The sequence below is a fragment of the Astatotilapia calliptera genome, chromosome 14 (assembly GCF_964374335.1).
Source record: "Astatotilapia calliptera chromosome 14, fAstCal68.1, whole genome shotgun sequence".
Taxonomy (NCBI): domain Eukaryota; kingdom Metazoa; phylum Chordata; class Actinopteri; order Cichliformes; family Cichlidae; genus Astatotilapia; species Astatotilapia calliptera.
The window spans coordinates 14758481-14771450 of record NC_137435.1 but is presented as its reverse complement, the minus strand read 5'-3'; the positions used below and the strand labels follow the sequence as shown (position 1 = coordinate 14771450).

At 38.3% G+C, this 12970-nt stretch overlaps 2 protein-coding genes across 2 annotated transcripts; both read left to right on the top strand.

The window, feature by feature from the left end:
- The first annotated feature begins 159 nt into the window (after nt 1-159).
- On the top strand, nt 160-2263 carry LOC113036285 (extracellular calcium-sensing receptor-like). The gene is made up of 4 exons (XM_080289113.1): nt 160-543; nt 698-928; nt 1075-1198; nt 1350-2263. The coding sequence occupies exons 1-4, from the start codon at nt 160-162 to the stop codon at nt 2261-2263; spliced, it is 1653 nt and encodes a 550-aa protein (XP_080145239.1).
- Nucleotides 2264-5846: 3583 nt separating this feature from the next.
- Nucleotides 5847-8908, top strand: LOC113036441 (extracellular calcium-sensing receptor-like). The gene is made up of 6 exons (XM_080289275.1): nt 5847-5935; nt 6061-6343; nt 6459-7031; nt 7415-7537; nt 7725-7848; nt 8010-8908. The coding sequence occupies exons 1-6, from the start codon at nt 5847-5849 to the stop codon at nt 8906-8908; spliced, it is 2091 nt and encodes a 696-aa protein (XP_080145401.1).
- Nucleotides 8909-12970: the final 4062 nt, after the last annotated feature.

Here is a 12970-nt window from a genome sequence, read left to right as displayed (position 1 = left end):
AGCAAAAAACTTTTCAGTGTTATTCTAGACACACTACTGGAGTCCTCATCAAATGTGGTCCTCTTGTTTATGTCCTTGTCTTATGCCAAATCATTCCTGTCAGAAATTGAAACTTATAAAATAACTGGAAAGCAGTGGATTGGCACAGAGTCATGGATAATGCAACCAGACCTGGCTTCTGCTGACAGAAAGCACATTTTACATGGGGCAATGGGCTTTGCGCTCCCTCAGGCATCCATACCAGGTCTTGGAGAATTCTTACTTGGTTTGAAGCCTTCTGATGAGCCACAGAGTGCATTAATTAAAGCTTTCTGGGAGGAATTCTTTGACTGCAGCTACTCTCCATCAAACACTTCTACTATGTGTACTGGTGCAGAGGACCTGCGAACAGTCTCAAATGATTACACAGATGTGGCATATTTCAGGGAAGAGAATAATGTATATAAAGCGGTGTATTCAGTAGCATATGCCCTACACACTCTACTGCAATGTCAGAATGGCTCAAATCCTACAACAGGGAAGCTTTGTGTGAACAAAAATGAGGTTCAACCTAAGTTGGTAAGTCCTAATATATCGAAATTATTTGATCTTTGTCTCTAATCATTAAATTTATTGTTGTTTTCTGTTTGTTTTCTGTTAAATTCTGACTATTTAATGATTTTATATATGACAAAATGTGCTAATTGTCTTTCTGTAGGTGCTCGAACACATTAAGTATGTGAACTTCACAACTAAGAATGGGGTCAGGGTTTTATTTGATGAATATGGGCAATCAGTTGCCCTCTATGACTTAGTAAACTGGCAGATGAAAGAGGACGGCTCTGCTGAAATTAGTATTATTGGTCAATATGATGCCTCTTTTCCAAAGGAGGAAAGATTCAGACTAAAAGAAGATGTCATCATAGTTTGGGGAGGAAACAGTAGTGAGGTAATTTCCCTCAACACTATGGACATTTCATAGATTTAAAAATAATCTTTTCTTCACAGCAGTTTTAGAAAAATTTTAATGTTATTAAGAAAACATATTTTGTGTTTCAGTATTGAGTTTTAACATGTTGAATTTTGCCGAATCAGGTTCCCAGGTCTGTCTGCAGAGAACCATGTCTGCCAGGGACTCGAAAGGCTATAAACAAGAATAAGCCTGTTTGCTGCTTTGACTGCTTTAAATGCCCCGAGGGAACAATTAGTAATCAGACAAGTGAGTAAGGATACCTATTTAAAATCAGTTCTAGTGTCCTGAATGAATATATATCAAAAACATTTAAATATTTGAACCACCGAATGTTTCAATTGATTATATATCTTGGATATACTATACTTATATTTTCTGTCATTTACATCTGTCACAGATTCTCCTGACTGTTTGCTCTGTCCACCTGAATTTTGGCCAAATGAAAACAGAGACAAGTGTCTTCCAAAACCTACTGAATACCTTTCCTACAAAGAGATCATGGGGGCACTTTTAACTGCATTTAGTTGTATTGGTGTGTTTTTAGCACTAATGATATCAGTAATATTTTTGACTCATAAAGAGACTCCTGTTGTAAGAGCAAACAACTCTGAGCTGAGCTTCCTGCTGTTATTCTCACTGAAACTGTGTTTCCTGTGTTCTCTGACGTTCATCGGGCGTCCCTCCGAGTGGTCCTGCATGCTACGACACACAGCATTTGGCATTACCTTCGTTCTCTGTATCTCTTGCGTTCTGGGGAAAACAATAGTGGTTTTAATGGCCTTCAGAGCTACACTTCCAAGCAGTAATGTCATGAAGTGGTTTGGGCCTGTACAACAGAGGCTCACTGTTCTGATATTTACTCTGATTCAGGTTATGATATGTATACTTTGGCTAACAATAAACCCCCCATTCCCAAACATGAACATTGACTACTATAAAGAAAAGATCATCTTAGAGTGTGCTCTGGGTTCAGCTGTTGGATTCTGGGCTGTCCTGGGTTATATTGGACTTCTTGCTATCTTGTGTTTTATACTTGCTTTTCTTGCTAGAAAACTGCCAGATAGCTTTAATGAGGCCAAACTGATCACTTTCAGTATGCTGATATTCTGTGCAGTATGGATCACATTTATCCCTGCATATGTCAGCTCTCCAGGGAAATTCACTGTAGCTGTGGAAATATTTGCCATTCTGGCATCAAGTTTTGGTTTGTTGGTGTGCATTTTTGTTCCAAAATGTTATATAATCATATTTAGGCCAGAACAAAATTCTAAAAAGCATTTGATGGGAAAAATACCACTAAGAACGATGTAATTTGTAATTTATTTGGTCCTGGTGTATGAATCATAGAAATAATTTCACTGTATCTGTGTAGTCTGTTTTAATTTTTTTAGCTGTGAGATGCTGAATAAACTGAAAACATAGATTAAAGGTTTTTTTCCTCTTTTCTGTTTATCCGGGAGGCTGTTGAGTAAAGGAATATAAAATTCGAACTTAACTACTACATATATTTGACACAAGCTTCATTTGTAATATGTTTCAAACCTTCTTTGATACATTTTCACACAGAGTGTGTGAATGTGTGTGTGAATGGGTGAATGACTGAATATAGTGTAAAGCGCTTTGGGGTCCTTAGGGAATAACTAAAGCACTATACAAATACAGGCCATTTACCATTTACCAGAGAAGCTTTTTCCAATGTTCTTTCTTTTTTTTCATTATGTTCTTTTTCAGTGAGAATGTAATAATTTAGATGGTTTAGCGGTTTGTTTTCTTTAGCTATTTGTTACCCTTTGTTTATTGGCACATTCTTCTGTATTTTAACTTTACAGCCTGCAAAGAAAATATCTAAATCATCTTTAAAAACAAATAAACTGCCTAAAAATTCTACTTGTTTTGTCAAATCTTACTTAAAAATGCCATTATTGCAGGGCAGAATTACCCCCTTGTGCAGCTCTGGGGCGTACTAGTGTTACTTGAAAAGTAATTAATTATATTATATATATTACTTTACGAAGTTATGAAGTATCATAATATATGTATTATACATATTCCACTCTCGCCCCTGTGGGCAGTCTCTCCTTTAAGCTCAGGTCCTCTGCCAGAGGCCTGGGAGCTTGAGGGTCCTGCACAGTATCTTAGCTGTTCCTAGGACTGAACTCTTCTGGACAGAGATCTCGGATGTTGTTCGGTATCGCTATGTCTAGCACTACGGCCGTCTTCTTCTGCTTGTCTACCACTACAACATCCGGTTGGTTAGTCATCACCATCTTATCTGTCTGTATCTGGAAGTCCCACACGAACTTAGTTCGGTCATTCTCAACCACCCTTGGGATTGTCTCCCATTCTGACCTCGGGACTCTAGGCCATACTCAGCACAGACGTCTTATACTATGTTACTAAAATTAGCTACATCTAAATCAGGTTGGGATTTTAACTGCTCCCTTCACATTTTCAGGCAAATAGAGCTAGCACTGCTTAGTGAGATTTTGAATTGCATTTCATATTGAAGGCGTGACATGCTTTTTGTATGTATTTAGTAGAATTGTTGTTGAGATTTGGCTATATAAATAATTTGGCTATATTTTCAAAGCAATAAAAATAGTTAAATTCCTAAAAACTTTACTTTGTTTTAGTAAAGACCAATGTTCCGTCTAATTTTTCATGTGTCGGAGCGAACACACAAACTCCCTAAGCGGTCCCTTGGACCACTGTGAGCAACATTAGACGAGAGCACTGTGGTCACGCCAGCATCGACTCCATCCATGGTTTATTAAGATAATCAAATTACAGCATTTACATTTATGTTAGACTACTTTTAATTAACTGCTTTATCCCACTTACAATGAAAATTAAAAAAGAAAATCTTGTTCATGACCTGTGTGTTAACACTATTGGAAGTAAAAACAACTTGAACTCCAATTTTGAAAACACAAATTTCTTTCTTTCTTTCTTTCTTTCTTTCTTTCTTTCTTTCTTTCTTTCTTTCTTTCTTTCTTTCTTTTTTAATAAAGCTCTGACTTGTATTGTGAGTATGAGTCTGTGGTCTGGGAGAGAGTCCTGTAACTCTCTGTCTGCAAAATACAGTATATAATGACCAGTGCTGGGCAATTAATTATATGGTTACTTCTTTAAAAGAGTAACTGAGTTATGCAAACAACAAAGTTTTTTGCAGCTGTTTACCTAAAAATGCAGCCAAGGCGTTTTTTTAAATAAACATTTCAAACTGTTTACAGAACAATCAGCTGTTCTGCATTAAATTTGATGCCACATAAATTATTTGTGCCACTCCAAAAAATAATTTCTGTCCACTATGAGATAAAGGAGAACAACAGCCTGATACCTGCAGGCCTGACAACAGGAGATGTATCACTCCTGTAAAACCTGTAACATTCAGCAATGGCCTCATTGTTCTGACACACACAGCAAAACTATTGACTACACTACACACTAACTACACAAGATTTACGCTAAACGTCGAAAATCTCTCACATCTCAAAACACCGCCGTCACTCCTAAAACTTCCCCCCTTCCTAAACAACTAAATGCCATGTTGCCATATCATTTTTTGATTGGTCGACATGGTACTTTTTTCGACGAATAGGAATGGGTGGGGTTTTTAGTTTTGTCTTTGCTCACAGGCAGAGAGTGCTTTTGAGCGTTTTCCTTATAAAACGCCGTTTTTACCATTTCTTCCCGCAGTAAATATAAACAATGATAGTATTCAGGAAGAAAACCAAACATTGCATATATTTTTATCACAACTCTGGTTTTACGTGGCCTATCAACACAATTTAAAAACTGGTACAAAGTCCACACTTTTTCCGTCAATTGTTCCGTCTGTCCTGCTCACATCTCCAATGGTTGTACACGTTGTCATTAACGTGGCTTCACTCCACATCAGCCACGACAGTTTGCTAGCTAAAACACTGGTGTCGGCACGTAAGGGCGCTGTCATAGCCTGTCAACGACGTTGATTAGCTGCGTATATACGAATGTGAATCGCATTATTGGCTGGACTATGGGATTGGGGGGCATCGTTCTAATCCCATACGGGAGCAGCCAGTCACTCACTGACTAACACTGCAAAACAGAATTGTTAAAGTATTAATTTTAATTTCAATTCAGGTTAGATTTTTTTCTGTGCGCAACACAGATTTTCTGTGAGCAGAGACCATGCCAGCAGTGCGCAATTGCGCACTGCTGGCACAGCTTAGAGGGAACATTGGTGAAGACATAGTCTATCCTTTGTTAAGCACAACCTGCAAAATTGAAACAGTTATTAATAACTTTAACCTCAGATAATCCCAGTTTCATGTAAAATGATGATCTGAGATGTTCAGGTAATATAATGTATACTTTATTAATCCCCGTGGGGAAATTGCTTCAGTTTAAGACATTGCAGATATCCCTACAATAGACCCTACAATTATTATTGTAGGGTCTACCTTATAATACAAAGTGCCATGAGGTGACTGTTGTTGTGATTTAGCACTGTATAAATGAAACTGAATAAAATTGAATAGATACTTAGTTACTATTCAGTACATTATTTGCATTTGACACTCTTTGAATTATCAGTGTGTTGAATAAACTGCTTTATCTGTAGGGAATTGATTACATGTGGACATGTCTGTTACGTTACATGCAGCACTGGATATGTGAACCTTCTTTTGAGCAGTCACCTTTTCTTGTTGTGCTCAGATTGCTGCCTTGGGATATTTGCCTTTGTCCAGCTCATTATAAAAGCTCTAGCCTCATTTGATTTTAGAAGTGCAGTGTAAACATGCAGAGAACTGTTTTTGTTTTTCTTTCCATACAGTACTTGAGCATAGTTTCTGGCTGTGAGCTGCTTGGCAAATTTAACATGCCAAGTTTGTTTGAGCAGGGTGACATAATGATCGGTGGGATTTTTCCAGTTTTTAACAAAGAGGTCAGCAGCACTTATACTTTTGAGAGTGAGCCTCCTGGAGTGAATTGTGCAGTGTAAGTCTTGATACATTAGACTTCTCCATACATGCTTCTTTACGCTTGCATCTTTAATGTTATGTTGCATAGAATTGTTCAGCAGCAATTCTATAATTGTGATTTTTTGTAATGACACATTTTAGGTTTGACCTACGAGCTTTTCGATGGACACAGGCGATGATGTTTGCTGTTGCAGAAATAAACAATGATCCTGCTTTCCTTCCAAATATATCTCTTGGTTATAGGATCCTTAACTCATGCTCATCTCCTACTAACACTTTACGTGCTGCACTAACACTAGCTAGCAGACCACAGGGGATAAAAGCTACTGCTTGTTCTCCAACAATATCTTCAGTCATAGCAGAGGCAGGATCATCTCAGTCCTTAGCTGTCGCTGGAACTCTTGGACCATTTCAAGTGCCAATAGTAAGAGATAAAGTTGTTTATTAAGCGATGTTAAGGCTTTGTTATGCTTTATTAGGCAATTTCTTAGAATATTTTCATCACATTTTGTTGGTGTTGCTTTTTTCTTCCACTACAGATAAGTTACTTCTCAACGTGTGCTTGTCTGAGTGACAGAACTAAATATCCTACATTTTTTAGAACAATCCCCAGCGACTACTTCCAGGCAAAGGCATTGGCTGCACTGGTCAAACATTTTGGATGGCAGTGGATTGGAGCCATACAGTCAGATAATGATTATGGACGTAATGCAATTCTTGCTTTTAAGCAGGAGGTTGAAAAGCTTGGGGTTTGCATTGCTTTTGTTGGGTCAGTTCTACGTACATATACAAGGGATAAAATTCTAGACGCTGTAGAAATGATTAAACAGTCAACTGTCAAAGTAATTCTAGCTTTTGCTCCTGAGGGTGACTTTTCTCCTTTGATGAAGGAAGTAGTAAAACAAAACATTACAGGGATCCAGTGGCTTGGTAGTGAGGCTTGGATAACAGCACCTCAGCCCTCCACACCTGAAATATACACAGCTTTTGGTGGCGCCCTGGGATTTGTAATGCAGAAGATGGCTATTCCTAAACTTAAACACTTTCTTACAAGTAATAGTCCTTATAAAGATCCACATGCACCTTTTGTGAAGGAGTTCTGGCAGATAATGGTGGGCTGCACACCTGTTTTGCCAGGGGTACATGCAGATACTGAGGACACAACCAAAAGATGTACAGGCAATGAAACATTAATGAATTCCGAGCATGATTTCTTCAATGTCACAGAGCTCAGAGTGACCTATAATGTCTATAAAGCAGTTTATGCTATTGCACATGCTCTGCATCAGCTGGTATTTTGCCAACCAGTTGGAGCAAAAACAGTAAATCCATGTTTGAATCTTTCAGAAATTCAGCCCAAGGAGGTGAGAAATAATCAACTGAAATTTTTCTGAATTATTAGATAAATTATAATAATAATTAATAATAATAATAATAATAATTAGTCATTTATAAACTTATAAAAATCTAATGAATAATCACTCTGTTTTTTCAGGTCAGTAATAGCTTGCAAAAAGTGAATTTCATAAATCAGTTTGGAGATAAGGTGTTTTTTGATGAGAATGGCGATCCTCCTGCTTCTTATGAAATTATTAACTGGCAGTTGACAAATGGAAAAGTGCAACATGTGACACTTGGTAATTTTACATCTGCTGCAAATGGTGATTACAAGCTCAGCATTGAAGAGGAGAAAGTAGTGTGGAGGACAGGAAAAATGGTAATTATACTGTAATTTTCCATTGCAGTATTGAATTTGACAACTGTATGTTCTCCTGAATGTTAATGTGACATGTCTTTTGCCACAGGTCCCCACATCGGTGTGTTCTAATGGTTGTCCAGCAGGAACCAGGAAAGCTCAAATTAAGGGAAAACCTATATGTTGTTTTGACTGTGTTCCCTGTGCTGAGGGAACTATAGCCAACTCAACAGGTATACTATACCGCCCCCCAGTCCCACTCATCCTGCCAAAAAGAAGGAAACAAAAGACATAGTGTGATGTACTCAGTGTTTGTTTATGTTTCAGGTTTAAAAAAATATATGCACATCTAGATACACAACACAGCCTTTCTGTTTATTCTCAACAGGTGCAGCAGACTGCACACCTTGTCCAAAGGAATACTGGTCCAATGAGAGAAAAGATGATTGCATTCCTAGAACAATTGAGTTCCTGAAATATCATGAGCCTATGGGAATAGCTCTAACACTTGTATCCCTGTTAGGGGCCTCTCTCTCCTTGGCGACAATGGTGGTTTTTATCAACTACAGAGAAACTCCTGTGATAAAAGCCAGCAACTTTGAGCTGAGCTCTTTCTTATTGTTTTCTCTTTTTCTGTGTTTTCTCTGTCCTCTCACTTTTCTTGGTCAACCAACAGTCTGGACATGCATGCTGCGCCACACCGCTTTTGGTGTGACATTTGCTCTTTGCATTTCCTGTGTCTTGGGAAAAACCATTGTTGTTGTCACAGCCTTCAAAGCCACATTTCCTGGCAATAAAATTACTGGAAAGTTTGGTCACGCACAACAAAGAATTATTGTTTGCTCCTGCACTTTGATTCAAATAGTAATATGTGTGTTGTGGCTGACTTTAAGCCCACCTTACCCACATAAGTTGTTTACATACAGCAATAGAATGATTGCTCTGGAATGTAACACAGGCTCTGAGTTTGCTTTTTATGCAGTGTTGGGATACATAGGGATCCTTGCAATCATTTGTTTGATCCTGGCATTTATGGCAAGAAAACTTCCTGATAATTTCAATGAAGCCAAATTGATCACATTCAGCCTGCTGATATTCTGTGCTGTGTGGATTACCTTCATCCCAGCATACATCAGCTCTCCTGGAAAGTTCACTGTAGCTGTAGAAATATTTGCAATTTTGTCTTCAGCTTTTGGTTTATTAATTTGTACTTTTGCACCCAAGTGTTACATAATAATTCTTAAGCCAGAAAAAAATACCAAGAAACATGTTATAGGAAAAAGTATTAAGTAAAAAAATATATAATTCCTCAATTTTAAAACACCAGTTTTATGTTTCTAAATGCAAGTTGTATGGGCGCTGGAGCTTATCCCAGCCATCATAGGGCAAGCCAGGGGGATAATTTCCAGGTGGGTTAGGGGGTTACGACCCCCCCCCAATAATCGGACCCAACCAATGTAACCCCCCCCCCCCAATAAAGTTATGTATCGTTTTGCATAAATAGGCTGTTGATTTTCTTTACTCATTTCAGGTATCACCAGCAAAATAGTTGCATGTTGAATCATCTGGGAATTTATTTATTTATTTATTTATTCAGACAGAGATCTTGACCTCCCCAATGTTCAGCACAAAATTATGCCAATGGGGCAAGAGGAGGGGTACACCCTGGACAGACTGCCAGTCTTTTGGAAGGCTAACACATAGGCACGTGGCTGCATGTGGTCTTTGGACTGTGGGCAGAAGCCAAAGTACGTGGACAGAACCCATGTAAACACGGGGAGAACATGCGAACTCCACACAGAAAGGTCCCAGCCAGACATTGGTGTCAAACAGTGCTAACCACCATGCCATCATGCTGCCTTTGAAATATATGTATATTTCAATAATAGATATTGAGCCACTTAATATTGTAAATACTTTATGTACAAAATTACAGTACACTGCAAAACATTAAATATGCTGCAGAAAGAAATGGATGTGAGTAATTATTTGCATACCTGTATACAGTGTCAATCTATTTACATTTTATTTTCACACAACATTTAGGGAGCTTCAGTTGGATGTTTACACAGTTTAAATAATGATGGCTGGCAGAAGGAACTTTAATGACTTTTCTGTTTTACTCTTCCAGTGGCTGTTCTCATTTTTACTTAGAAAATGCCCATTTAAAAATTTTCCAGCTGCCTATAGAGCTACTATTAATGGAGGACCTACAGCTAAATTCAGAATGACAGAAAGAATAGGAAAAAGCTTTATTCAATTAGATTCATAGAATTTGTTTGAGGTTCAGTGCAATTACAGGCAGATCTAACTATTTTAACAGGCAGAGATCATTTGGAAGAACTGAACATGTATTATTGTAGGGTCTACCTTGAGGTGTTGTTATGATTTGGTACTGTAAAACGTATTTTTCGGACCATAAGGTGCACTGTCGATGAACGGGTCTGTTTTCATACATAACGTGCACGGATTATAAGGCGCATTAAGCAAAACAAAACAGTCAGCTCAATCAAATTTTACTTGACTCATTCTTATTGCTTCCTCCACTTCTGTACCATTGATTTGAATTCTCTCGCAGCTGCTGTATTCCCATGTTTTTGCAGTATATTAATGACTAACCTCATATTGTGGATGGATTATCACAGTTGTTCTCGTGACTGAAGTTTGGTCCGTTTACAGCATCCTGCCATGCGATTGCATTTGTCCCTCACCATCTGGAACACTCACATTAACTTTTATCGAGTGGAAAAAAAGCTAGCATTCATCCTCCAGCTTCACTGTGTTTATGTTATGCTAACATAGCTGTGTCGCAAGCGATCACATAGCACATCATTATATACCAGCTAGTCCAACTTCAGTAACCCTACAAATGTCATTGCTGTTTAGTTTTCTGTCTTCATTTATGTTGGAAGTGATAGCAGAGCTGTACCTTCTAATCTCTCAGTCAGAACATAGTATATCATGTTTAGGTTGAAGCTAGCGAGCTAACTTCTAACTGAAATTTAATAAATTCTGTTTTCATTGATGCCTGGATGTTAAACTCAATTGTTACACCTGGCAAAGCAGCAACGTTCATCATTTTATCAAAGATGAAAGAATTTAGAGTTTTTAACTCTCAGTGATACTGCAGTGTACGTTTGACTTTGGGCCTGAAGTGGATGGAGTTTTGGACCCAGATTACTCCGCGAGGCTCTTGACTACGGTAGACGTAATGCTCCGACAATCCATCAAGCGGTGTGGTTCGTAGCTTACCAAAGTCGTACTAAAACATTTTTTGACATATTTTTGAGCGCCATGTACCACAAAAAATCAGTTCGAGATCAGTAAGCACAACCAGAATTCATACATAAGGCGCACCGGATTATAAGGCGCACTGTCAATTTTTGAAAAAAATTAAAGGATTTTAAGTGCGCCTTATAGTGCGGAAAATACAGTAAATAAAATTGAACTGAATTGAAGTTTATTGAAATTAATTGAATTGGGTGATTAGACTCAGATGACCCATCGTGGTAGAAGTAAATTAAAGTAAGTAAAGTAAAATGTTATTTTTAAAGCACCTTTCTAGATAAAACGATCACAAAGTGCACCACAACGGGATGACAGAGTATAAAACAGAAATAGACAAAAGTTAACAAAATGCAATTCTAAAAAGATGCGTTTTTAGTTGTTTTTAAATGAGTCCACAGATCTTAAACTCAGACGAAGAGAGTTCCACAGTCTGGGGGCTACAGTGGCAATAGCTCTATCTCCCTTGGTTCTCAGCCTTGTATGCTGAATAACAAGTAGGCACTGATCACATGATCTCAGGGACCTCCTAGGGACATAGGGCTGTAAAAGTTTAGTAATGTAGGCTGGTGATTGTCCATGAAGAGCTTTAAAGCTCAGAACCAGAATCTTAAAATGCACTCTGAATTCAACGGGGAGCCAATGGAGCTGTAGTAGCAACAGTGTCACATGAGAGTACTTAGATGTTTTGGTCAGAAGCCTTTCTGCAGCATTTTGGACACTTTGCAGACGCTCCAGGGAGCCCTTGCTTAGACAAGTGAACAATGAGTTACAGTAGTCCAAACTAGTACAAACTGAAATGAATGAATATGCAATAACAATGTCCATACAATAGGACTTAATTTAGAAATGTTTCTTAAATGATAGAAGCAAGACCAAACCAGAGATTTGAGTGAACATCCAAAGTAAGAGCAGAGTCACAAATTACCCCTAGGTTCCCGATAGATGATTTCACAAATGTTGAAAGAGGACCAAGAGCATTCATTATCATAGGTACATGTCTGTCAGGACCACATACAAGGACTTCAGTCTTTTCTTCATTAAGTTGGAGGAAGTTGTCAGCCATCCAACCTTTGATGGATTCTAAGCACTCATTTAGAATCTGCAGCTTTGACACATCTTGGGGTTTAACAGAACAGAATCCTAGCAGCAATAGGATATAGGGCATGATCTTCTGGAGTTTGAACACTGGTGATGGTAAAGATGTAGACTTGATGGAGCTCTGAATGACTCAGTTGAGGTGGAGATGGGAAGGGGGTGGGTTGCACGAATGAGAGTCTGAAAAGGAGAATGACAGAGCACTGACATGGCCATGCCATCATATTAGATTCTTCTTCATTAGCCATCTTCTTGATGGGACCTGCAAAAAGACTAAAGGCCCCAACTTACAACGTATATAATACAAAACTCTCTATAAACACTATACAGGACAAAGCATGTTCCAAATGGGGGTTACACTCAAACATATGCATCCACTGTAGTGATGGGATTTCCGGCTCTTTTTAGAGAACCGGCTCTTTCAGCTCGGCTCACTAAAAAGAGCCGGCTCTTTCGGCTCCCAACCGGCTCTTCAGGTTGTTTTGTTGCTTTAATTAATTTATTATTAACAACAATCATCATCATCATCATCAACTTTATTTATAAAGCACTTTAAAACAACCACAGCTGACACAAAATGCTGTACATTGGAACTGTAAAATAAAATTACATGAGATATAAATAAAAAACAAATAAAAGAAGAGTGAAATCATTAATTAAATAACTACTTCAATTAAAAGAGAAAACTAACTCTCACTGAGGTTAAAAGCCAAGGAATAAAAGTGGGTTTTAAGACGTGATTTAAAAGTGGACAGTGAAGGGGCCTCTCTAACATGCATGGGCAAATTATTCCATAATTTTGGAGCCACAATAGAGAAGGCCCTGTCCCCTCTGAGCTTCCTCCTGGATCTCGGTACCTCCAGGAGCAGCTGGTCAGCTGACCTGAGAGACCGACAGGGTATGTGGGGATGAAGAAGCTCAGAGAGGTAAGGCGGGGCAAGACTGTGAAGGCATTTAAAAACAAACATAAGA

Bases quoted from the DNA above. Each gene is read 5' to 3' on its own strand.
- LOC113036285 (XM_080289113.1), top strand. From the start codon at position 160: ATGCAACCAGACCTGGCTTCTGCTGACAGAAAGCACATTTTACATGGG. The intron at 544-697 runs GTTCAACCTAAG...GTCTTTCTGTAG, and splicing joins TTTGTGTGAACAAAAATGAG to GTGCTCGAACACATTAAGTA. The intron at 1,199-1,349 runs GTGAGTAAGGAT...CATCTGTCACAG, and splicing joins AACAATTAGTAATCAGACAA to ATTCTCCTGACTGTTTGCTC.
- LOC113036441 (XM_080289275.1), top strand. From the start codon at position 5,847: ATGATCGGTGGGATTTTTCCAGTTTTTAACAAAGAGGTCAGCAGCACT. The intron at 7,032-7,414 runs GTGGGCTGCACA...CTGTTTTTTCAG, and splicing joins AGGAGTTCTGGCAGATAATG to GTCAGTAATAGCTTGCAAAA. The intron at 7,538-7,724 runs GTGCAACATGTG...CTTTTGCCACAG, and splicing joins GGCAGTTGACAAATGGAAAA to GTCCCCACATCGGTGTGTTC.